This window comes from Felis catus, chromosome B2 (assembly GCF_018350175.1).
Source record: "Felis catus isolate Fca126 chromosome B2, F.catus_Fca126_mat1.0, whole genome shotgun sequence".
In the NCBI taxonomy this organism is placed as follows: domain Eukaryota; kingdom Metazoa; phylum Chordata; class Mammalia; order Carnivora; family Felidae; genus Felis; species Felis catus.
The window spans coordinates 100,322,445-100,349,394 of NC_058372.1; the positions used below are offsets into that span (position 1 = coordinate 100,322,445).

Consider the following 26,950-nt stretch of genomic DNA (forward strand, 5'->3'; position numbering starts at 1 on the left):
CGCGTTCATGCACTCTAGGCCCCGACGCTGGGCAGCAGCTCCGCCGGCTATATGCACACGCGCGTTCATGCACTCGAGGCCCCCATGCTGGGCAGCAGCGCCGCTGGCTCTGTGCACACACGCGTTCATGCACTCGAGGCCTCCACCCCGGGCAGCAGCGCCGCCGGCTCTGTGCACATGCACACGCCCGTTCATGCACTTGAAAACCCAAAGACCATTCCTGCCGTCTCCTGTTTCTGCCCCCTGACAGGGGAAGGAGTGGGAGGGCACACACGCTAGGTGTGGCAGCTGCCCCAGGGAGAACGGGGTGCCATCCCCCTCCTCTCTCAGCGGACGACAGCCAAAGGCTGGGAGAGGCTGGCGGAGGGGGAAGGAGTCGCAAGCCATCTGGTTCTGTGTTATTGCTTTGTTTGTCCTTCATGATTTCCCCTTCCCGGTTATTACCCTTGACTTCAAGATATTGCATTTGTTATAAGAACCTTATCTTTTCCCCCATAACCTTGAAAAAGGGCATTTAAATGACATGTAGGTTGAGGAATTCCACCGGCAAGAAGGAAGAACATTAAAGGGGAAAAAAAAATCTTTGTAATACTTTCTTCTAAGAGAACAGGGCCAGAGACTCGAACCCGTAAACACTAAAGGCCACGCATGCAAATCGTAAAATACTGATTGAGATAGATTGGATTTTCTTGGAATGTTTCTCCAAAATTTTAACTGAATGCCACTGTAGATCCTATCCAGGGTAACAAAGGAAGAAACCACGAATGTGACTTTGGCAAGGACCGGCCGTGCAAGTGGCCTATGTATCTGATGCACAGATCCCCTTGCAGTGTGGAGAAAACCTGTAGAGGAAGAGCTGTGTGTGGTCCTGCCTACTCCTCCTTAGTTCTCACCTTTTACAGGTTGGTTAACAGTTCTGGCCAACTTCGGGACTGAGGGAACATTACACAGAATGGGGACGGGAAGTGGTGGGTATTTCAGAATTCACACTAAGTAGACTCTGACAAGAAGGCTTCATGTGAGAATCCAACTAGCAGTGAGGAATCCTCCTATAAATCGGAAGAGATCAAAGCCAAATTCCCTTCTCCCCACCTCGCAGCCAGCCTTCCCAACCTTCACGTATCTCGAAAGGTTCGGTCCCCTCTGAGCGGCGTCTCTGGGCCTTTCCACGACCAAACCTGACACTGTACTCAGGATGCCATCGCCACGTGTCACCCCTGGCTCAGCCGCCTGCTCGCTCCGCTGTGCACCTGGGCAACTCCCGGACTTGAGCCCCCCGGCTCCTCGTGTGTCAAACGAGGACCGTGAGACACAGCTCAGACAACTGCTCATGGCTGGCACACAGGAGCCTTCAACAGATGGCAACTGTGTGCTATTTAAAAAAAATTCCTGTGGCTATGAGGGGGGCGGGGCTTGCAGGGGGCAGGTAATGTTCTTCTTGAATTGGGCGGTGGCTGCACAGGCACATACGGTTTGCGAAAATACAGCAAACTATACGCTTTTAAAACACTGTGGTAAAACATGCATAGCAAAATTTACCATTTCCGCCATTTTTAAGTGTGAAGTTGAGCAGCACCAAGGACATTCACATTGTTGCGTGACCACTACCACACACACTTCCACTATGTGGAATTTTCTGCATGTATTGGAATAGTTTAAAAAAAACAAAAACCTACCCACACCCATTAATGATGACAATACAAATGATACTTAAACCCCAACAACCCGTGGCTACTATATAGACCCTGTCTTCTCATGTCCGGAAGAGTTACCGGCCCCCAGTGGGAAGGATCCAGCTCCTGCCCTTCTTGAAGGGTGGCGAATTCTGAGAGTTGGGGGCGGTTTTGATGCCTGAGGGAATTTCCTGTTACAAGGACCGCCTCTCTTTTCTGGGACATGGATGCACTGGCCCACCTCCCACTCCTTTCGCTTGAACTCTCAGGAAAGACAAAGAGCCAGGCATGCCGATCCTTCTGCCGTCACAGTTTGCTCAGGGGACAGAGTCCAGAGCACGTGGCCCTGGAGACACAGGAGAACGTGCTGGTGGGCCCTCATCCCTGGAGTGGCGATCTCCCCCAGTCACTTGGGAGCACTCACAAGGAAAACTTGAGGTACAGTGACTTGCTGACGGCACACTACCATTTTCTCCTTCTCCTATCTATTTATTTATTTTAAAGTAAACTCTAGGGGCGCCTGGGTGGCGCAGTCAGTTAAGCGTCCGACTTCAGCCAGGTCACGATCTCGCGGTCCGTGAGTTCGAGCCCCGCGTCAGGCTCTGGGCTGATGGCTTGGAGCCTGTTTCCGATTCTGTGTCTCCCTCTCTCTCTGCCCCTCCCCCGTTCATGCTCTGTCTCTCTCTGTCCCAAAAATAAATAAAAAACGTTGGAAAAAAAAATTAAAAAAAAAAACTCTATGCCCAATGTGGGGCTCGAACTCACCACCCCAAGATTGAGTCACACGCTCTACTGACTGTGCCAGCCAGGCACCCCCACCACCACACCACCATTTTCTTCGAAGCCTGAAGTTTTCTGGCAGGCACACTGCCTTAACCTAATAGAGGCAATACTGAAAAACTACAGGGAAAGGGAGCCTGGGTGGCTCAGTCGGTTAAGCGTCTGACTTCGGCTCAGGTCATGATCTCACAGTTTGTGGGTTTGAGCCCTGTGTCAGGCTCTTTGCTGACAGCTCAGAGCCTGGAGCCTGCTCTAGATTCTGTCTCCCCCTCTCTCTGTCCCTCCCCCCGCTCAAAATAAACATTAAACATAAAAACTACAGGGAAGTATGTTTCCCTATATATGATGCCACATAGACCTATAGTTACTCTTCTTAGTGGAAGTATTAAACGTAGAATTTGAAAAGTGAGTGACTCTTACCCTTGACATTTCCCCACTGTCTGTTTAACTATTGCTCTTACTGGTCACATTTAAAATGCACACATTGCAGCCATTCACAAGTGGGCGAAATAGCTTCTCCTTCCCATCTCACAAAGATTTCAGTCACTCGCAAATTTTCACTATGGGGAGACGCCTCCACAGGCTTCTCCAATCGGAGCATTTAGCAGTTTTGAAAACAGAAGGGACTTGTTGCCAGCCGTGAGTGAGGGCTCGGCTAGCGCAACTTGTTTAAGATGCAAAAAAAAAAAAAAAACCCCAAAAACCAAAAACCAAAAAACCCTCAAGGCAGAGAGAGGGTAATGCGAACGGCCAGCCAAGCTTTGTGCCAATCGTGTGAGGATGCAGCTCTGTAGAGGGCGATACTGGATCTTGGCCAACCTTGAAACCCCAAACACCAACTCTGCTACTACGGTATCCTCCAAAAAGCTCCTTGGACCCCAGAGCCATAAAATACTGTCCTGGTTCGTCTACCCTTCATTTCTTAAGTTACATTGCCACAAATCAATGAATTTAGCAAGTGCTCTTTTAGCATTTCGGGTACTGAAAAGGCACAGACTGGTAACACAAGTATTCCTTCCCAATCTGAAAGACACGCATATTTCCCCGTCCCCTCTCCAAACTTACGAGCTGTTCAATATTTGGAATTTTTCTCCTTTGTGAAAACTCAGGTCATCTTCCGTCCGTGCTTCATAGTCATAAAGGGCTACAAACAGGGTCACTCCTGACAACACGAAATCAAAACGGGAGAGATTATTACACAAGGGGAAAGTAATTCCAAGAAATTAAATCTTCACTGAAGTCTCATTCTCAAAACCTACATCTAATCGGCACTGATAACAAGATGCGGTGATGTAATTCACGTGTGAAACCAGAGTCGCGGGGCTGAATGTATGCCTTGGTCTTTGTAGGGGAAGCATTACTCGATCCGGCTAAAACCTAGAGTTGAAGGTGCACTTTTCTCTATGCGCCTCTGAATGAGTCCTCGGGAAAAGACACATATTAATGTCATGTCCACAGCGCAGGGGCAGCAGTGGTGGTATGGTTCACATTTGCAGAGGTCTGCAGCAGTTACAGACACCTTTTATCTGACACAAATTCTCCTCCTCTCAGGAGCCCAGGAAATGATCACTCTTTTCCCATGGTGTAACAGTAACACAGAATGAGATAGGAAACTCCTTCCTCAGCCTGGGATTGAGAAGACCCTGTCCAGAAATGTTCACCCCAGTGAGAGGATGTCTTCTTGCTCTTGGTATCTGCTATTGCTCTGGGCACTCCCTCTCTCCTATCACAAATTTGCCTATCCTTGCATTGACCTATAGTACTTACCCTTCCTCATGCCCGCCCTAGGTCTTCTCATCTGGTGGACTCCCCACAGAGGCCTTTTCTGCTTTGCAGAAGTCTGCTATCAATAGTAAGAAATGGCCAGCATCCCATTTGGCCTAGGACCTCCTTCACATAGTAAGCAGAATTCTAAGATAGCATCCTCAGTGATTCCCGCCTCCTGGCATTCATGGCCTTGTGTCATCCCCCTGCCTTGAGTGCGGAAGAACCTAGTGACTTGCTTCTAACCGAGAGAACATGGCAAAGGTGATGGGACGTCCCACAGGTGATTAGGCTTCCAAAGATTGTGACTTCTGTCTTCCAGCCACTCTCTGAACTGCCATTTTGGCTTGAACACTTTGATGAAGCAAGCTGCCATGTCGGAGAGGCACACACGACAAAGAACTGAGGGTGGCCTCTGGCCAACAGCCAACGAGGAACTGAGTCCTGCCAACACCACATGAGCTTGGCAGCAGATCCTTCTTAGTTGGACTGTGAGATGACTAAAGCCCAGCCAACACACCTTGATCGCAGCTGGTGAGAGATTCTGAAATAGAGGACCCAGTTAAGTCATTCCTGGATTTCTGACCCACAGGAATTGTGAGACCGTAAGTATGTATTGTTTTAAAGCTGCTAAGTTCGTGGTAATATGAGGCAATCGTTAACTAATACATCCCATTTCTCTGCTCTTTGGTCTCTTACTTTGCTGTCCACACACTTCAAAGTACCTGATATGGTCTAAAGAATGCACAACATGGATTCCATTCTTCACCAAGCTGCCATTTTGCTGTGTCCGTAGTTCCAAGGGAACAGATGTGCCTGTGGGACCACTCAAAAACCAGAGAAGGAGGTGGGGGCTTGTCTTTCCACCTCATCCCAAGTGGGGTTTCCCAGTAGGAGAACTGGTATTCAGAAGGTCTGACCATGCACAGCGGCAGGGCTCGTTTGGCAACTTTAGATTTCTTTGAAAGGTTGGAAGAGAAGACTGGCTTAAAACAAAGAAGTGGAAGCCTGTAGGTCATGCCTGTTCTCACTGAACACTCCGTTAACAGATTCCTTTTGTTACATAATTTGAAAACAAACCCAAGCTCCATTGTGTGGAAGACAAGGCACAGGAGGATGGATACTTCCATTCTCCCTCTCTCTCCCTGCATCAGCCTGCAAATTCTCACTGGGACTTTTATCTTCTAAGGGTGGAGGGGAGAGTCAAAGGAGGTCACCGGGGCACACAGACATTAAAGCACTAAAAGCAGTGGTGGAGAGACAGACCTGCACATGTAAGAAAGCCAAATAATACAAGGTGGTGGGGTGGGGTGGTGGGAAGCTGGGTGGCTCAGTTAGGTTGAGTGTCCGACTCTTGATTTTGGCTCAGGTCATGATCTCACGGTTCATGAGTTCGAGCCTGAGAGCCCCACGTTGGGCTCCTGGCTGATAGTGCGGAGCCTGCTTGGGATTCTGTCCCTCCCTCCTTCTGCTCCTCCCCTCTCTCAAAATAAATAAATAAACTTAAAAAAAATAATACAAGGCAGAATAATCTACCAACATTTGGGAGTGCCATGTTTGAACTTTGAAATTTTATAAGGTGGTCTCTTATATATATTGTCCCTGACGATAGTATAGACTCCCATGTTTAATGCCAAGTATCCCCTCCAGTGACTTTATGAATGATACCTGCAGGCACAAGGATTGTACCCAGCATTCATGAATGAACAAGGTCAATGTCTGCGTCAGTAGAATTCAGTCTGGTTGGCAAAGAACTCAGCAGGCACAGGAAGTGTGTGTCAATGCATTTTTGGCCCTCCCCAACCCCTTTTTTTTTTTTTGCTCCTGCATCCTCAGAGACAGACTTCCATAGAATGCCTCTTTCCTTCCTCCCTTCTTTCCAGGTACCTTCCGGGAAGGTAGGAAGGATGGGTGAGTGTGCTAACATTGATTCACTCATGCAAAGCCTACCTTAAAAGAAAGCTGGATCCCTTACAACACAATGATATAATGCCCAAGGCTCTGGGTCAGGTCCCCTGGATATAACTACACTGCCTTGTTGCATGCAGAGGAAAAAAAAAAAAATCCCTGCTAATGCCTCAGTAGTGCCAACTCCCCAGGTAAAAAGGCACAGTGGGTCCTTATGTAAGACATCGCTTCCCAAATAAGCCAAAAGCATAATGGTTGATGTATATCTCCTTAAACTTTTGCAATAAACAGAACAATTTTAGAATAATGTCTAATATCTAGTTACCATGATTCACATGCTGGGAGAAGATTTGGAAGGCTAAGGATGCATGAGATAACTTACAAATATTTTGCAAAACATATGTCTGAGAACGTATGCCAGACATTTTACAAAGTATTAGCTAAGTCAGCAAATGTACATGGCAGTAAAACAGAGTCTTGTGGTGGGAAAGAGAAGGAAACTTAAAAAAAAAATGAAAAGGATCCCTTAAGGATATATAAGATTTTATTAAAAAAATTTTTTTTTTTAGTTTGAGAGAGAGAGCACACAAGCAGGGGAGGGGGCAGAGACAGAGAGACAGAGAGACAGAGAATTTCAAGCACAGAGCCTGATGCAGGGCTCGATCCCACGTCCCTGGGATCATGACCTGAGCCAAAATCAAGAGCTGGACTCTCAACTGACTGAGCCACCCAGGAGCCCCAAGATTTGGTGCCCCAAGATACATGATACAATTGAGGGTTGGTAAACTCAGTCATATGGAAGGTGGTGGGAAGGTCACAAAGAATTAACGAAGATCAATGGCCAAAAACTAATGCTGCCAAATGTTCCCACTAGCTGGGAGGTGACAGGCAGGCTGACGATCAGGAAGATCGGAGAAGGTTCTACCCATGCAAAGTGGCTCCTAACTGGGCTTTGGGAGGAAGGAGTGCATTGATATCTGGAGAACTCAAAATACACACTCAGATCTAGTCCTGGAGCTTCTGATTCAAAAGATCTTGGCTGGGACTCAGTATTTTGAAAAGCTGCTCGTCATTCCGAGTCAGCCAGCCAAGCTTGAGACCACTGGTTGGCAGAGAGTACCTCAGTGGAAGCTGCACCTCCTAACCCACGCAGGATCCGCACAGAGCAGCACTTGGGGGTCACCTCATACCACTGTGGCCAGCATTTTCATTTGCCCATCAAGCCTTATGTTCTTTGTGTGTTTTTTGTTTTTGTTTTTGTTTTTTTTTCTGTTTTCCAGCCCCTCATCTGGCAGCAGGTGGGTGGAGACTGATGAAAAACTTAACGCTAAGTCCTTAGTCAAAGGGAGCTGACGGGAACACAGATGTTCAATCGTCAAAAGAATTAAGAACAGCTCGATTCTTACCCGTTCCTCCCCTGGTACGCAAGGTCCCAGTGTGAGATGAAGAGTTCACACCCCCAAAGACAGTGAGTCCTTGGCCCCGGCTGCATGGAAGTTGTTGTAGTTCGGGATGGAGGTCACGCCGAAGCTGGGGTAGTGCTGAGGAGTGGGGTCTGTGCCATAGCGGTACCCGGAGCTCTGGTTCAGGCTGCCATCCCTCTCCTCCGTCAGTTTTGTTGCTTCTTTATCCTTACATTGCACACAGCCCATTATCTAAATTCCTGCCGGAAACAAAAAGGAGGCATGTGAACTTGGATGCTCCTTAGTTGCTGGGTGGTTGGATTAAAGAGGAATCATTTATAAGGCTCATCCCTGGATGCTTCAGGCCTGTAAGGGACAAGAAGAAAAGCAACGGCTAGACTTTATGGTTAGAAGCAATCTCGGTGCCCCTGACGACCACATTTGTTCCCCATGTGCTCTGGGTGATGGGATCCACCCAGAGTATGGTCACGAGGCAGCAACTCCCTCAAATGAGGTCTACACCCCTTAAAATTCTGTAACACTACATACCTGCCTAAAGATAATCTAATACTACTTCTTATGCTTTTCTTTACTCACCTAAAAGAATAATGTACACTCTATAAAGTGAGCTTGTGCAATATTAGAATGAAAACCTATATCATGGCCCCCCCAAAAAAATCTAAGGAAGAGTGGGGAGGAGTGCTGGGAAAGCCAGAACACAGCTCCTACAACAGCTCATCATACCTCTTCCCTCACGGGTACCCATTCTTGAGACACACACTTGGTAAATTTTAAGCAGGAAGAGTGATATGTATCAAAATTAAGAAATAGTTGCCGGATGAAAAAGAAAATTGGCAGTAACTACGAGGTCCGAGTATATTTGCAGGATGTCATCATAGCCTACAGTAACAAAATCATTTACAGCTGCTAATTAACTTTTCCAATTTCCATTAGCTTTTGACATCTTTCAAATATTAAAAAAAATCAATTCCATGTTTGAGAGTTAGTGGTAGATTAAAAACTCAAGTTGCCGTTATCCCACACTCCTCCAAATCTAACTTCTCCTGTGCTCATCTCAGACACACACCACCAGTGACTGACTTGCTCAAGTCAGAATCCTGAGAAGTGACTTGATTTGTTTCCTTTTTACTTCTTACTCTCCCTGTCTCATGCCCTACTATCTAAACATGCCAAACTTCTCAGTTCCTTAAAGGTTCCATTTCTTCTGCTCTCCTTCAGGCATTGGAACATGGCCTTGAACATTCTTTCCTGATGTGCAACAGAGCCTTCATGTTCCAGGTGAGACCGCGTCCTCTGCAAAGCCTTCTCTGACCCCCGTACCCACACTCCACATCTGGGGCGATGCTCTTCCTAAGTGCTTCCACGGCATCCTGATTTCCCCCATCATGGCACCTCTTGCGCCATATTGGAACATGGTCTGTCCACTTGTCTCATTGCCCAGTGGACTGTGGGTTCCACCAAAGCAGGGCCCTGTCCATTTTTGTCATAGCTATAATGCAGTGCCTGACACGTGGTAGGTCTTCAATAAACAGCAATCAAATGAGTGAAGATTCTCCAGTCCAGTATGTTTCTCTTTCACCCTTTCTCTCTGCATCAAGACAAACCCTTCTCTCAGTGGCCTACACTAGCACTTGACCCTGCAGTTCTGAATCTATTGGCATGTGTGACAAGTAAGGAGGATTCAGAAATACAAGGTTAAGTTGGTTGAATGGTCCTACTTTGGACTATAATACCCTGTCAAGTTGATGGGGGTAAGTACAACATGCAATGGATGGCCCTGCCACAACTCTGAAAAGTGGCCCATATGAAACCAAAGGCTCAAATAAGAAACACATTGGCATCATGTGTAATTACACGTGTTCACTGGGGAGGGCAAAGCTGGTACAGGAATGGAAGGGACTTGAAGTAGTGGAGGAGAATGAAAGAGCCAGTTTTTCTTGGTATCTTGCAATCCAAAGTGGGAAGTGCCACATCAGATATAGACTCTTGGGAGGGGCGTGGGGGGTGGAGGGGGGCACTGTTCTGAACACTGCTTTTCTGGGGAACAGGGTCATGAAAGCAGCATCAGACTGCTCTAATGTCCTCTCACATTACACATTTCAATAAATACCTACTGAATTCAATGAATTCAGTTGAATTCAATGTCAGTTCCTGAGAATGGAAACGTCTGGAAATGAGCCGCCTACTGCTTGAGCTGAGATCACCAAATCTGGAACACATTTACACGTAAATCATTCGAGATGAACTTACAGTGTACTGTGTCCAACACGCTAACTTATGGTAGACGAATGCAATTTTAACAAATTTCCAATAGGAAATGCAAACGCTGTCCCGAGGCATGATTTATGGAAGGAATTTCATCGTTTGTTGTTGCTATTGCTTCATAAGATTGATAAATATCTTGCTCGCTTTATATTAACTCTTTCATGGCAGAAAGTTCAAAGGTGAGACAGAAGATAGTTCTTGTTCCAGGCGCCTTTTTCAGGGATTTCAATGCTCTACTATAATTAGAAGATGTAAGACCTGAATCACAGAAGCACATCATTTACACCAGTGGTTCTCAGCCGGGGGTGACTTCACTCCCCTCACCCCACCCCCTTTACTCTCCAAGGGACATATTAGGCAACGTCCACAGACATTTTCGGTTGTTACAACTCAGGGATAAGAGGTACTACTGGTACCCAGTCGGTAGAGGCCAAGAATGCTGCTGATAAACATTCTACAATGAACAGGACAGCCTCCAATAACAAAGAATTAACTGGCCCCAGATGTTAACAGCATCAAGGTCAAGAAATCCTGCCTTATGAAGGAGAAAGAACTTATATCTATATCTTTGAAACAGCATAACAGCTGTTTCCCTTACATGTGTGCGATCGGCATGCAATCCAGAATGATAGGCACTCAAAGTAGAAGGAAGCCATTTAAAAAACTGACACGAAATGCTGATTCTTCTCTAGAAGCTTACTCCTTGGGATAGAGAAAAGAAGCTAGAACCAATGAGAACTCCCATTACAAACTACTCTTCCAACTCCAACAAAACAAAATGCTACATCAGAACCCCACTGAAAACAGGACTAAGGAAAAAACCAATCTTTCAAAATCCGCTAAGAAAAGGTATTACCACTGTAATAAACAACTAATACCGTCCATATAACTCTATGAAATAATGAAAGGAAACAAACAGTAAGCTCCTTGCAGGCAGGGATACTCTTCGGTTTGGTTTTGTTATTACATCCCCAGGGTCCAGAACAGTGCCTGGCACGCTGTAGGAGCTCACTAAATATTTGTTAAATGGTTAGAATGCTAAAAAGCAACACTCGGTCAAAAATCATTTGGAAGAAAACGATTCTTTTTGGTAGAAGGGGCAGCTCTGTCACCACTTCATGTATGTGCAGTTTTGAGTAGGAAATGTTTCTGCACGGATCTTGCTTACTCTCTTCCTTTCACTGACAGACACGAAGAAACCAAAGCAAATCAGTAAATGCAGGCTCAAGACATTAAAAGTTAATTGCAATGAAAATATTTTTGTAAGAACTTGTGGTTTTCTTCCTCCCACTTGGGGCAGTCAGACCAACCATCTCCTGATGGAAGAGTCAGAAGGTGCTCCATGAGCCGTACTCAACATGACTTCAGGCTCCTTGCCACAAGGCAAACCTCTGAGCATTCGAGTTAAAATAAAAACATCCTCTCCACATATACAGTTCTGTGGTGTGGCATTTATGGCCAACGGCCAAGGCTGTAGGTCCATTATGAACATATAGTGTACTAACAGACTTGCCCTAGATCTGTGGGACACTGGGAAACGCTGAATACTGCCATCCCCAAAGTGGGGCCCTGGAGTTACTCTGATGAGTAAATCATATACTATGAACTCATGACCATCATTCTCTGCGTGTTGCTATACCTAGAGAAACTGACTGACAAGAACTCTGACCAATAAGATCCTATGACTGTGGTGGAGGTGTCTGGATTGTAGCCGTGAAGCTGCCCACCCCCTGCGCCCCCCTAACTCCTGCCGTTCTTCAATCCTTTGGCAAAACTAAAGGGCTCTGTTTCTATTATGCAAGTAAAACCCGATTTACATAAAATTTCCTGAGTGCTGTGGATCTTGTATGCGCCAAAGGCATTACGCAACTCAGGAAAGAGTTGTCGAAGAGAGAATCCAAGGATCGTCACACCCTGTTCGTGTGAGTCTGGCAGACATTGTCAACTGATCACAGCACTTTCTGGTGCTATGCCACGTGTGGCCTCAGAATCTTTCTCCATATAGCCCTTGGGCGACTGACTGAAGCCGCCATAAAAGATGGAATCTATCCACTACTCTGGGCATAGGCTGCTTTGATCCAGAATGAGTCCGGTTGAACATCTATTCCCTTCACTGATGCCACAGACCATAGTCTGGTTTGCTAAATGCACGTTAAACACAGATAAGCTCACACTTCCTTGTATGCCAACCAATAAAGCAACGCCTGTATACTCAGGACTTCTGAGAAGATTTCTGGTGTGTACGAGAGCTACGTACCCAAAAGGGGAATAGGCTACTGGCAGTTGTCTGCAAAAGCAAATTACCTTCTCTTTCTTTTTTAATTAAAAAAAATTTTTTTTTTCAACATTTATTTATTTTTGGGACAGAGAGAGACAGAGCATGAACAGGGGAGGGGCAGAGAGAGAGGGAGACACAGAATCGGAAACAGGCTCCAGGCTCTGAGCCATCAGCCCAGAGCCTGACGCGGGGCTCGAACTCACGGACCGCGAGACCGTGACCTGGCTGAAGTCGGACGCTTAACCGACTGCGCCACCCAGGCGCCCCTTACCTTCTCTTTTTTAAAAAAATTTTAAATGTTTATTTATTTTTGAGAGAGAGAGACAGACAGACAGACAGGCAGAGAGAGGCAGGCAGAGAGACAGAGAATCCAAAGCAGGCACCAGGTTCTCAGCTGTCAGCACACAGCCTGATGCAGGGCTTGAACTCATGGACCACGAGATCATGACCTGAGCTGAAGTCAGATGCTTAACCAACTGAGCCACCCAGGTGCCCCACAAATTACCTTTTCTTGAGACACATAAACTTGAAGGCAGAGGAGAGATGGCAGGAGGAAGAGAGGCGAAAATAACAACCAATCATTTTAATTTCAGCAATGTGAGCACTTTTGCCCCAGAAACCAACCCAGGTGGATATGGAGAAGAGAGAGCCCTGAGGCAGAAGTCCATCCTTGCTGTTGATTGCCCCGACTTTGAAGAGTGACAGGTGGAGCCACACTGGCCTGTACTTTCAGGTGGCATGTCTCCTGGTGGTATCCCTCACCATCCCTATAGCTGGTCTCCACTTTGCCTGGGTGAAAATCATAACACAAGCGAAGGAACAAGGAAGGGCACCTAGAAACCAAACAAGCAATGGAGATGGGGACAGCTGAAAAAGAACTCAAAGCTGCATTGTAGATCAACTGCACAGTCTCATACACTTCTCTGGGAACACAGCAACAACTATAGTTTAATGAGCAACCATCCTTTTCTGGTCAACAATAACATGAGGCAAAAGGAGAAGATGTGGCAGAAAGCACTGGAAATGACTTCTGGATAGAAGATTCATGACAGGGGGTTCTTGATCCTTTTCAAATTGGAAACACCCACAAGAATCAACCTGAGGTATCTTGCTACATTCTCCATAGAGAAAACGAATCCCTTGAAAGTCTAAAGATTGGTCTATTTTATTTGGCATGGTTGACTTTAACAAAGAGTATCCCACGTGGATTTGACCTCATCAAGTGAGCCCTTGAAAAGGACTGGGCTCTCTCTGGAGAAGTAGATACAAAGTGTAAGAGGCATTCCAGGGAAGGGATGTTCTCCAATGCTGGCTTTGCAGATAGAGGGGGCTATGTGGCCAGAAACACGAGTGGCCTTTGGGAGCTGAGAACAGTCCCCACTTGGCAGAAAGCAAAGAAATGGGAACCTCAGTCTTAAAACTACAAGGACCTGAAGATAGATTCTTCCCTAGTCAAGACTCCAGAATACTGTTGGCCAACACAGCTTTGGGAGCAGAGAGGTCAGCCACACCATACCCACACTCCCAGAACTGTGAGTTAATAAATGGCGGCTGTTTAAGCTGCGACATTTGTGGTAATAGTTAAAAAAGTAAGAGAAAGCTAGTATATATTTTGGTGGCATGGGCACCACTGAGATGAAGGCTCCAATCTTGGTAGTGATGACCAATATCAAAGGAGGGCTCCCTGCCAGCCAGGTACTATGCTATGTACTAGAACATGCCATCTCACTAAATTCTCATGACAATCCTAAGACGGAGGTATTATTTCCCCTCACTTTACAACGGAGGAACGGAGGGTTATGAGACTTTGCCCGCAGCTCGCTTAGGGGTGGAGATGGGATCTGAAGCTAGACAGACTGATCCCATGGCTGGCACATGGAGCCTGTAGACCAGAGTTGCTTTCTGCCCCATGGACTCCTGGCCGGTCCATGCCAGGGTTTGGGTGTGAGGTAAAAGGAGGGGAAGAGGGAAAGGCCTGTGGGGATGGCCCCCTGGTTCTACAGAACCTAGCTTCATGTGTATGACTAACGGGGGCCCTGACATCAGAGACTGGGCCACATTCCCCACATTCACACGCTGCCTCAAGACTGTGGACTCTGTGAGGGTGCTGGGACCATGCCAGGCCTGGTGAGTCACCAGCTTCCTTCAGGTGGTGTGTGTGTGTGTGTATGTGTGTTGGGGGGGGGGGGTGGTTCTTAATGAACGTTTGAGCCAATGCACTGAAGCTCCCCTTAGTTTCCTGATTACTTCCTAGATGTGGCGAGTGTTTATATACACCATGGAGGAGTGAGCGAACACCGGTTTCCGTGCTATAAGTGAGCTTTCCTACCGCATTCAAAACATGATTTGCTTTACAGGCAGAACTTTCTGGAGCATATTTACTGCATAACCAGAGCACATGCAACGCCTCCTCCAAGCACAACATAACAGATTTCTGCTCTTGGTGGCGCCGTGAGGGAGAGCCTCCCCCACCAAACACGAGCAATAATATGTCACATCTTTGAGGTGAGAAAACTGAGGTGAACTCAGGAACATACACAGGGTGGATGGGGCAACATGAACGGTGGGAGGAAGGAAGGAGCCCATCTAAAAATCAGATCGGAGCTTTGCTTTGGAAATGAGAAGAGGTGGTGTTGGATGATCATTTGTGCATTCTCACAAGTATCACATTACTTTAGGAAAAACACCGCCTTCCTGGCACCTAGAATAGTTTCTGGCTGCCCCCTCCCCCACCGCCCCTACGGCCCGTCTGGTCCGAATGGCCCCCGAGACGAGAAGCAGCGGCTCACACCCCTTCGGCATGTTCTCTTTTCTTTTCTGTAAAACCTTCCATCCCCCCCGCGCCCAGAGATTCAAAAACACTTAAATACAAAAGAAATGGAAGCATTAGACCCCAATGGTGAGATTTAACACTGCAGTCAACGAAAAGCTGGAGCCGTTCCCAAACCCAAATGGCCAAATGAGGTTTTAACACCAAACTGTGGAAAGGCTCCAGAAGGAGGAAAGAACATTTTCTTCTTACAGTCACTTCACTTTGGATCTCAGGGCTAAGACAAGGGTGCAATGGTGATAAAAAAAATAAGGATATGTTGTAACTGTCTACGCCAGAGGGTTCAGAAAGAATTAGAACACAGATTGTCAAGTTTTTCAGACCTTCTCCCACCCTTTTTGGGAGGGGAAAAAAAAGTTCCTTTGTGGTTACTATTAACATTTTATCTTATTTTTATTGATATATCATTCACGTACCATAAAATTCACCCTCTTAAAGCGTACAGCTCAGTGGTTTTTAATATATTTATCGGGGCGCCTGGGTGGCTCAGTTGGTTGAGCGTCAGACTTCGGCTCAGGTCATGATCTCACAGTTTGTGGGTTTGAGCCCTGCGTCGGGCTCTGGGCTGACGGCTCAGAGCCCGGAGCCTGCTTCGGATTCTGTCTCCCTCTCTCTCTCTGCCCCACCCCCACTCATGCTCTGTCTCTCTCTGCCTCTCAAAAAACATAAAGAAACGTAATTAATAAAAAAATTTTTTTAAATATATTTACAAAGGAAACCATTGCCACTGTCTACTTCTAGAATATTCTCATTACCCCTCCTAAGAAACCTGTACTCCTTAAACAGTTATTCCTCATTTCCTTCTCAGCCTTACCCTTCGCAACCAATGATTTTAGTTCTCTATGGATTTGCCTATTTGGATCTGCCATAGGAATGCAATCATACAATATGTGGCCTTTTGTGCCTGGCTTCTTTCGCCTGGCGTAACGTTTTCAGGGTCCATTCACTTTGTAGCATGAATCGGTTACTTCACTCCTTTTTATGGCTTGAAACTATTCTGCTGTGCGGATATTCCACTGGTTGTTTACCAATCGTGGACTGACGGACATTTGGACTGTTTCCACTTCTTGGCTATATGAATAATGCTGTTACGAACATTCATGCACAAGCTTCTGTGTGGACACATGCTTTCAATTCTCTTGGGTTAATATTTTAATATGTAAGGAATTTATATAGATAAGAAAGACCCTAAGATTAGGTAAATGGGAAAGCATGTTAATTGGCAATTCAAAGAAAGGAAGAAGAGCCTGTGAAACTTACAGAAAATGTTCCCTTCAGGAGTAATCAAAGCAGCACAGGGTAGATTAACGAGATACTTTCACCTCTCAATTAACAAAAATTTCAAAAGGAAGTCTGCCCAGTAGTGATGAAGGTCCCCTGGAATGCCTGTTCTCATATACTGCGGATTGAAGACCAGAAGCTAGTGTTTAACCTTTTCATAAACCAATCCAACAATACTGTTACAGAAACCTTAAAAATGGGCCTGCTCTTTGTGAGTCTGGGCTAAAGAGATGCTTTTTGACAAATGACACGAGAAGAGGTCCCATGACGTATTTATAATTTGAAAAGTTAGAAAACTTGAACAAGAAGGTAATGGCTAAGTAAATTGTACGGCATGCCATAATGTAAAGTAAAACAGAAATGAAAACTTACGTTTACAGAAAATTATTAGTAATACGGAAAAATGCTTGTATTATATTAAGAAAGATCACATGATTGTGACTATATGACAAATGCCTAAGAAATTGGAAGGAAAGACGAAGATGCTTGCTTGTGGTGTGCAGGGGACTGTTCTCTCTTCTGTTTTTCTTTTTTTTTGTTCTCAGGTTTTTCTGTACTGAGAAAGCACCATTCTACAAGAATACATCACTTTTTTCAAATAGGAAAGATCCCTTTAACCTTATCAATCACTGATTTAATTTGTATGTAAGTTGACCACAACCACACATTGAGGAGGTACGCTTTGTGAACTGAAGAATTAAGAGAGGGAGAGAGAGTGGCTGATTCTAAAATCTGTTAAGGGGCGCCTGGGTGGCGCAGTCGGTTAAGCGTCCGACTTCAGCCAGGTCACGATCTCGCGGTCCGTGAGTTCGAGCCCCACGTCCGGCTCTGGGCTGATGGCTCAGAGCCTGGAGCCTGTTTCCGATTCTGTGTCTGCCTCTCTCTCTGCCCCTCACCCGTTCATGCTCTGTCTCTCTCTGTCCCAAAAATAAAATAAACGTTGAAAAAAAAAATTTAAAATCTGTTAAGAAGTAACCTCTCCTCCTGGGAGGTTTAAAAGATGGAAGTCACCCAAAAGACAGAGATTTCTGAGTGGGTTTTCATAACGTCGGGGCTGGGAAGTGGGCAGTGAAGGCACACTGATGGGCAGCCACAGAAATCTCATTAAGGGCACAGATTAAGCAAAGCCATAACCTACAATCAACTCAGAGGACCACGTAGGTGGCAAGTGGCAGAATCTGGGATAAAAGAACCAGAAGCGGGGTGGCTGGATCAGTGGCTTCTTGAGAACCTTCAGGCTCCAAGCTGGTAGGTACCTGGGGAAATCCAGTAAAGTCGGAATGACAGTGCTCTGAACAAGTCAACCTTGGAACACAACCCACCAGCTCTGGTTATTAAGGCCCCTGCAAGACCTCTCTGTGGGCAAGGGCCTGAAGACCACACACTGGCACGGTGCTAAGGGGGTGAGGAGAATGAGGCAAAGCATTTTTGTTCTCTGGATGCTTGCTGTTGGTGGGGACAAGGGGACTTACTCAAGGTTACCAGGCAGAAAAATTCCGTACTTCCCTCTCACTTTTCTTCTCATTGCCCTTACCCCTTTTCTGTTGGAACATTCAGCCTGGCCATTTTGATGATCTGACTTCTGACTCTGACTAGAATTCCCCGTCCCTAGAATTTGGCACAATCCAAGCAGGGCATAGAATAGTAACCAACACTGGTTTATGCGACCTAAAATTTTTCAGGAACATAGAAGACACAACAAAGATGCTTCTTTCTGATGTCGGTATTTGGTCAAGCATCTTTCCACTCTCCTTGGCCCTGTTACGTTAAAACAACTAGAGGAAGACAAAAATAAAAACGTGGGCATCCTCTCGTGAACTGGCAAAAGAAAACGGGAGAGTCAGTGTCACATCTGGGCCACAGTGGCAGAGAGTGGCTTTCTGGGCTGAACTGGCCCAGGGCCCGAGGGTCAGGGTGTCACCTGGCAGAGCCACAAGAAAGCACATTAGCACAAAGCAGCTGTGTGAACAGGCGTCATCCATGCCCCCTGCCCACCGATGTGGAGAATGAAAGCTGAGGAGGTTTGCTCTCCAAGTCCAAACAAAAACCCTCTCTGCCAATCTTTCTAGTCTCTGTGGAGGTTCCCTGCCAGATGATTCTGCAAATGTGGCCTCATCCCTTCAGAAAACAGTGAATTCTCTTTCCCTTGAATTCACCAGTTCCAGTCCAGAAGATCTATCCATTCCTTTAAAGGAACAGAACAGACTTTGAATAAGGAAATTTTGCCTTTCTTCTTTTTGCCCTCAAGCTCCTGTTTGTGTTCCTGTCCCCACGAGACCTCCTTTCCACTGAGAACTTCTCTGGTTATGAAGTCAGAGCCCATCAAAGTCTACTGCCCTGAGAATTTGGTTGTAAAGCCATTTGCATTGTGTTTTTGGCACCGAGGCAGATGTCTTTTCTTTGAAGACTGACATGAAACCCCATCCGCCCCTCCCCTGGATCTTTATGTTGGCACTTTCTCAAGTTGCGAGGAGGAATCGGTAACACTGGCAGCCATAACTTTTGCATCCCTTGCAGTGGTTTAGAATTTCAAAGCTTCTCAGCAGCTGTTTTGGTGTGAATGCTGATAAGAGTAGGCCTTCAGAAAACATGCCCCTAACTCCGTGGCCTTTACTGGGACAAGGAACAACAGTGACACTGATAATGGGAACAAAGGGAACACAGAGGCTGGCTGCCTCTAGCCAGCCTCCCCCTACCACTTCCTCGCTGAAAGGGAGTGATGAGTGTCTCCGCCTTCCCTTCAGCTCACTTTCCTCAGCCCTGGTGAGCCCAGGTCGGCTGCCTAGGCGGTGGCTGCGTCAGAGAGGCCCGCACAAGAGCTCTGCACTTGTGAATGCAAGCTGAGGGCCAGCAGAGACGCAAGGACATTAAGGAGGGAGATATCGTAAGCAAGAGGAAGAGAGCGTGGAACTCACTGAAGGCCGTCAGTGATGCCTTCCCCAGCAGCATGTAAAAATGGCATCTGGAATGACAAACTGTGGCCACTCTGTGTGGGAGGAACACGTGTTACTAGACCACGTGTTGACGACCTACTTGGCACCAGACACAAATCCTGTCAACAAATCTGAAACGCAAAGATGTGGTTTATATACCAGTACACATTTTGTAAACACTAGTGAGTTTTCACTTGACATGTGAATGAGGCAGAGTATGATTTTTTAGCGTGTTGTCTTGCACAGTAATTGGACTTGAGGTTTTCTCCTTAGAGAAGACGGCACAGCAGTTGACTGTCCCCCGGCAGATTCTGGTATCAGATAGGGCTGTCCTTGGCCTGAAGGGCAAGGGACGCAGCCTTGCAACCTCGAGGCCCAAACCCACATCACTGAGAGTGAGTAGTGGGAGGATGAGGCATGTGAAGGGTGTGCGGACTGCTAACTGTGCCACCGGATCCACCCCCTTCCTCCCGGGCAGGGCCTATGGCTATGCACCTGAAGACACCACTTTCAGACTCCCTTGCAGCTAGGTTTGGCCATTTTTCATTCTGGCCAACTGGTTGAGAATGGATGTGATATATTCAACCCCCATGCCTTTATTTTAAAAAAAAATTTTTTTTTCAACGTTTTTATTTATTTTTGGGACAGAGAGAGACAGAGCATGAACGGGGGAGGGGCAGAGAGAGAGGGAGACACAGAACCAGAAGCAGGCTCCAGGCTCTGAGCTGTCAGCCCAGAGCCCAATGCGGGGCTCGAACTCACGGACCGCGAGATCGTGACCTGGCTGAAGTCGGACGCTTAACCGACTGCGCCACCCAGGCGCCCCAACCCCCGTGCCTTTAAAAGAGAGTGGGCTGCTCTCCATTCTCCTTCCTACTTCCTGTGGGTTGGAAAGTGGATAGTGTGCTGCTGAATGGGCTTCAACCACACGGAGGATGGTAACCCAACAGGGAGTGGCAGAACTGTAGGACAGAGGACCCTGGGCCCTAGATGGTCTTGTGGGGCACAGCTGCTCACTCTTCTTAGAGTGCTGATCTCTGACCCAACACGGGAGAGGCATGAATGTGTACCTTGTGTGAGCCACTGGTTTTTTGGAGGGAGGAGTGAGTGGGGTCTTTTTGTTACAACAGGTAGCCTGTTCTCTAACACAAGGAGAAAGTAAATTTAACACAGAGGTGAAGGACGGCTCTGCTGGTCACTTGTTTGGTTTTTTCCCCCATGGCCTCTAGAACCAATAAGAGCTTCTGACCTCCTTGGATAGTGACAGTTAAACTTGTATTAAGATAGCTTAGTAGTATAACGACAGTAACAAATTGTAACAACAGCTACCATTTATTGAGAACTTATTTTGTGCTTGGCACTTCAAAGATGGTATTTCGTTTAATCCTCAGAACAACCTTGAAAGGGTATTTCACAGTTCAGGAATCTTAGGTGCGCAGAATTTAAGTTAACTTGCCCGGGGTTACCCAGTCAGTGGGACCTGGATCCGTTTCTAAGGCAATCACATCCTCTTCCTACTACCCCATGCTTCCTCTTGAGAAGCATGCCTGCTCCTAGCCATTTTCTTTATTCTGTTTGAAAACAACAAAGATTGAGAGATTTAACAGTGTGATAGGAGCTGGGCATTGCTGTGTCCTACCGTTATATTATTGTTCACACTAGGGCTGCAAGTGCTCTTTACGTGTTTTTTTTTTTTTAAGTTTATTTTCTGTGAAAGAGAAAGAGAGCAAGTGGGGGAGGGACAGAGAGAGATGGAGAGAGAGGATCCCAAGCAGACTCTGTGGTGTGAGCACGGAGCCCCATGTGGGGTCCAAACCCACAAACCATAAGATCGTGGCCTGAGCCAATACCAAGAGTCAGATGGCTAACCGACTGAGGGACCCAGGCGCCCCTAAGTGTCCTTTTCTTTACAGTGATCCAGCTTAGGACTGGCTCTTAAGTCCCCAGGCCATTTCTGTCCTGGAGTAGCGGGGCTCCTGGGTTAGAGAAGGTCTGGGGGCAGTGGCACGGCCTGGGAGAAGGCTGTGAGTAGCCACGTGGTGCACAACCTATCACCTGACGCCGTGGAGCTCAGCTTCCTTCTCGCTTGAACGAAAGGCCTCAACAAGGAGCTCTCAGGAGTCATACCAAGCCTAACACTCCTAAAGGAGCCCAGGGCCCTCCTGTACACATTCGAGCAGAACTGAGTCTACGCACACGCACAGCCCGGCTCTCCACTCTCCACAGCCCTCGATGAATGTTATCAATCATGAGGACTCACTGAGCGATCTGACCAAGTGGTCAGGTTTGGCTATGAACGCTCAGATATCCCCCCTGCTACTACCAGAGCCTGCACCATGCATATTATGAAAGCTTTAACGATGGGATAGGACCTAGGGATTACCACACCCTACAGCTTTGATTTCATTGTTTGCACTATGGCTTGAAGTGTTCTTTCATACTATGGTTCTCAGAAGACCCAACTCAGCCCTCCACTTCCCTTTGCTGCTACGGTGAAGAACAACTTATGGTATGGCACAACCAGCTCGGGTATTTGAGACCTGCTTTTGACCCACTTCCCCCTCCTCACAGGGAGGCTCCAATTCTGAGTCTTCCCTTGGATTGCTAGGTATAGCTGTTCTCCTGAGTTGCCTGAGATGAGGAAGTTACAAAACAACAACAACAAACCAATAATAAGAACAAAGAAGAGTCTCCCACCCCTCTCAAGTAAAAGTTAATCAGAAATCACCATAGTAACAAATCCCCAGTTTTCAATGATTTCATTTTCCTCGCATTCTTGTCTTTCTTTTTATTTACAGTCAGCCCTACCTCCAGCCTTTATTCAGTAAAATATTTTGCTTATTTCCTCTCTGTGTGACAGGCACTGTGCAAAGGGTTGTGAATATGGAGTCAAGTAAACAAGCCCTGCCCGTGAGGAGCTTCTATATACTTAGGAGGGAGACAGTCAAATCTGCATTTGGGGTGGGGAGGGAGCACAGAGGACCCTGAATTCATCCAGGCCAGCAACCGTGAGATAACTGGTCCAGGTGAGGATGGGATGGGACAGCACATGAGAGCATAGAGGTGTGATACAGCATGGTTCCATGTGGTTTATTGGATTTGTTCCCATGCTTAGAGAGCACTGAAACATGTGCATGTCGCAAAGCTCTAAGAGTGAAGGGGCCAGGTTCCTGCTCAAAAGGAGCTTGTAGTTCAATGGAATGGATATAAGCACCAGGAAGGTGGCTGGAAAGGAAGCCAGATCATAAATAACTGTGGGTCCACTCTCCTGAGCACTCACCACAGTGCCTGAACTGTGCTATGCACAATAAGCAAATGATCTTTGATCCATCAACAACAGCCTTGTGAACTGAGTATTATTATATTTTACAGATGGGAGAAATGAGTATAGGGAGGTCGAGTTACTTGACTAAAGCCCCACAGCTAGGTTGAGCTGGATTTTAACCCATGCCTGGCTGAGTTGAAGACATAATCTTAACTATGCGCTAATAGGCTAAATAAAGTACTTGCACGTTATCTAGCTGATACTCGGTATTAAGTAGGAGTGGAACTAGGTCTTGATAGACACGTAATGAAATGGGGAAGGGAGAAGTGTGGGGTGCCAGATAATGAAGCCAAGAGTGGGAAGAGACTGCACGCAGGTGGATGGAGGCATCTGAGTAAGATGTGACTTCTTCAGCTGGACAAACAACTCCATCCATTCTAGCTACCTGTCTATGCCTAATTCATACCTCATAAATCATCCCCAACTGTGACAACACTGTAGCTTTTGTTGCACGTAAGGATAAAGATCTAGAACCGAATTGCTGCAGAGGTGATTTACTGTGGGACTACGTAAGTTACATTTTCAGAGAGCCCTGTCATGAAAAGAAGCCCAAGATCTTTTGAGGCTGGTAGGAATGGGGGATGTGTAGCTGGGTAGATGGCTGCCTAAACACGATAAAGACAGACAACAACAGAGACAGACATCTGCAACGCACCACACCCGGAAAAAGACAACTGTCCACTGAACAGGGCGCGTAATAGCTAACATGCAACAATGGACTGATGACCGCTGATGTCTACAAGAGGAGCCCGAAGAAGGGACTGGGGTGGAGGTGCAGGTGGGTAGAAGACGAGCAGGGGCCTGCTAATGGCAGTTTACTCCATCAAGCCAAACAGGAATGACTTTTGGCAGAAGCAGCACTTACACTGTGGCTTTGCACAGAATACGTAATACTAACCAATTCTTTACGCTAGTGCCAGAAGACGGCTTATATTTTAGCCCTGACGGCTCTGCTCACACTACAGGCTTATAGTCAGAGGGTGGAAGCTCTGCCCATCTACCAGCACGTCGTCAGTCAGCAGCCCTGAGCAGCAGCCATTTATTTGTGCCAGCACTAGGCAGAACTGGCCTGTCCCAAGGGCTCATGCAGAGCTCCTGTGCAGCTGCCTTACAGACTCCGGGTGACAATGACCCAAGCGTGGCTTCATGCTCTGCCCCAGTTCTGGTTTAATACAACCCCAACTCACTGGGTGAGTAACAATGATACATACTTGGAATGAGCCTGGGCAACAGCTCTGTCATAATTCTTTTTGACAAAGGCTGACCTGACATGTTGATCATCAGCCCAGGCAGGAAAAAAAAAAAAAAATGTCCTGTGATTAACCAGCCTACACGCCCTTGGTTTCTGCCAGGTCTCATCTTTAATCTGGACACACATTTCCCGAACGCACTCTCCACTAAGCCTCCCTCTTCGTTTCCCATGCATCTTGCTTTTCTCTTAGGATTTCCATTTTCTACACAGGTTCCATTCCTAAAATTAAAATTTTGCTAAAAATTAGTGGATCTCTGTATCTCTTAAAGAAAATTGGTTATTTATAAATAATATATATATATTTCCTGCCTTTCCAAACCTACTAAGCTGTTTACTAAGTTTGTTTTTCTTAACCATATCTCAGTTATTTCAAATCTGTATCTGTCTTCACATGCTGGCTGCTTAGTCTTCCCTTTCATTTTTTTCATTATTTCTTTTGTGCCTCAAACATTTGTCTCTTCTTCAGCTTACAATAATGGCTCGACTAAATTTCTCTTTTTCACTTTTGGCTCTGTTTGCCCGTGGCAAAACAAACAAACAAAATGTATCACTTTTTTTGGGTACCAGAGCATTTTTGCTTTCTCAGTTAGGCCAAGTAACAAAATATCATTTATTTTCAAACCAAATCAAAACAAATCTACCCCAAACTCTTCCCCTTCATTTCTCTGTTGTAATTCCAGCATAAAGAAGTGATGCTATTTATTGGCAGAATTTTCAGTCTGCCAGTACCAAGGACTGGTAAAAACGTGGAACAACAGAATTCCCAAACGTGGAACAACAGAATTCCCAAATACTGCTGGTAGGATGTAAATTGTTACAGTTACTTTAGAAAAACAGTTTTAGGATTGTTTGTTCTAGCTTCGAGAAGAATGCTGGTGCAATTTTGATTGGGATTGCATTGAATGCACAGATTGCTTTGGGTAGTATTGACATTTTAACAATACTTGTTCTTCCAACCCATGAGCACGGAATGTTTTTCCATTTCTTTGTGTCTTCTTCAATTTCCTTCGAAAGCTTTCTATAGTTTTCAGCATACAGATCTTTTACAACTTTGGTTAGGTTTATTCCTAGGTATTTTATGGGTCTTGGTGTAATTGTAAATGGGATCGATTTCTTGATTTCTCTTTCTGTTGCTTCATTGTTGGTATATACAAATGCACCAATTTCTGTACATGGATTTTGTACCCTGCGACTTTGCTGAATTCATGTATCGGTTCTAGCAGACTTTTGGTGGAGTCTTTCGGGTTTTCCATGTAGAGTAAGTATGTCATCTGCAAAAAAGTGTAAAGTTTGACTTCTTTGCCAATTTGGATGCCTTTTATTTCATTTTGTTGTCTGACTGCTGAGGCTAGGACTTCCAACACTATGTTAAACAACCATGGTGAGAGTGGACATCCCTGATGATGTGTTCCTGACCTCAGGGGAGAGCGCTCAGTTTTTCCCCATTGAGGATGACATTAGCTGTGGGCTTTTCATATATGGCTTTTACGATGTTAAGGTATGTTCCTTCTATCCCGACTTTCTGAGGGTTTTTATTAAGAAAGGATGCTGTATTTTGTCAAATGCACATGTACCCCAATGTTTACAGCAGCACTTTCAACAATAGCCAAATTATGGAAAGAGCCCAAATGTCCATCAACTGATGAATGGATAAAGAAGGTGTGGTTTGTATCTACAATGGAATACTACTGGGCAATGAGAAAGAATGAAATCCTGCCATCTGCAACAACGTGGATGGAACTGGAGGGTATTATGCTAAGTGAAATAAGTCAGAGAAAGACAGAGATCATATGTTTTCACTTACATGTGAACTTGAGAAACTTAACAGAAGACTATGGTGGGAGGGAAGGGGAAAAAATTGTTTCAAACAGAGGGGGAGACAAACCCATAAGAGACTCTTAAATGCAGAGAACAAACTGAGGGGTGATGGGGGGGGGTGGGCAGGAGGGAAAAATGGGAGATGGGCATTGAGGAGGGCACTTGCTGGGATGAGCACTGGGTATTGTATGGAAGCGATGGATCATGGGAATCTACCCCCAAAACCAAGAGCAGACTGTATACACTGTATGTTAGCCAACTTGACAATAAATTATATTAAAAAAAAAAAGAAAGAAAAACAATTTTGTATTATTTAGTGTGAAAATGAAGATGCATCTATCCTAGGAGCTCCACTTCCACTCCTAGGCACATATCCTAAGGAAACATGCATAGACTCACGTAGGTGAGCCAGAGGATATGTGTGCCTGCAGGTCTGGGGGAGGCCCTGGAATCTGTATTTCTTATAGTTCCACAGGCGATGTGGGGGCCTGACTCCACAGCAAGGGTCTGGGATTAAAGGCTTACAGTATCAACTCAGATCTGTGTTTGGAGCTGGGTCCCCTCCAAGGCCTGCGGTCACAGCCACAGGAAAGTTCACTGAAGAGGAGTGATTAGAAAAGGCACAAGCCTGCTAGCTGAGTAACTATGCTCTGGGTGCTGATCTCTGGCCAAAGAGAACCAGTGTGAGGACCTGGGAAAATTCACGGTCATTTCCTCTTCTTCCTTCTCTGTCAGCCCTGGCTGCCCAGGCAAGGTTCAGCTTGTGCGTTCCTCATGCAAACTCAACCTCATCTCAAGAGGTGCTTGGGGTCGGCATGATCACCATCCTTGTCTTTAACTCAAAGCCCTAAAAGTGCCCACCCAGGCAAGTCATCGTTCTGAATGCGGTGTTCCCCTGCCAGGAATGAGGAAACATCTAGGCGAAGCTTCAGGAGAGAAGGCTGAGCCCTAGTAAGGAACCATGGTTCTTCTTCTTCTTCTTCTTCTTCTTTTTTAATAAGAAACATATTTTCTTTAATGTTTTAATGTTTACTTAGAGAGAAAGAGAGAGAGAGAAAGAGAGAGGACACGCATGAGAGAGGGGGAGGGGCAGAGACAGAGGGAGACAGAATCCTAAGCAGGCTCCATGCTCTTAGCACAGAGCCCGACGTGGGGTTCCATCTCACTCACCAGGAAATCATGATCTGAGCTAAAATCAAGAGTCCAACGCTTAGCCCACTGAGCCACCCAGGCGCCCCTAACCACAGTTACTCTTTAACACACAGGTGGTGTCTCTTCTCCGTGTGAGCCTTTATGTGGACACGCACGTTTTGTGATTCGTGGTATCCTGAGTCCAACATAAGTACAATGTCGGATGCAACTTGGCTTTTAATAAATACCTTCAAATGACAATGAGCAGAAAGTGAGATAAGAAACCTT

The 26,950-nt window shown here is 46.1% G+C and overlaps 1 protein-coding gene across 1 annotated transcript in view; it reads right to left on the reverse strand.

Moving 5' to 3' along the window:
- Positions 1–26,950, reverse strand: part of FYN (FYN proto-oncogene, Src family tyrosine kinase) — a 216,377-nt gene that overhangs the window by 51,784 nt on the left and 137,643 nt on the right. The window contains 3 exon segments of the mRNA XM_023254266.2: positions 3,519–3,615; positions 7,532–7,609; positions 7,612–7,788. Coding sequence (XP_023110034.2) covers positions 3,519–3,615; positions 7,532–7,609; positions 7,612–7,777 — 341 coding nt within the window. The 5' untranslated portion in view covers positions 7,778–7,788.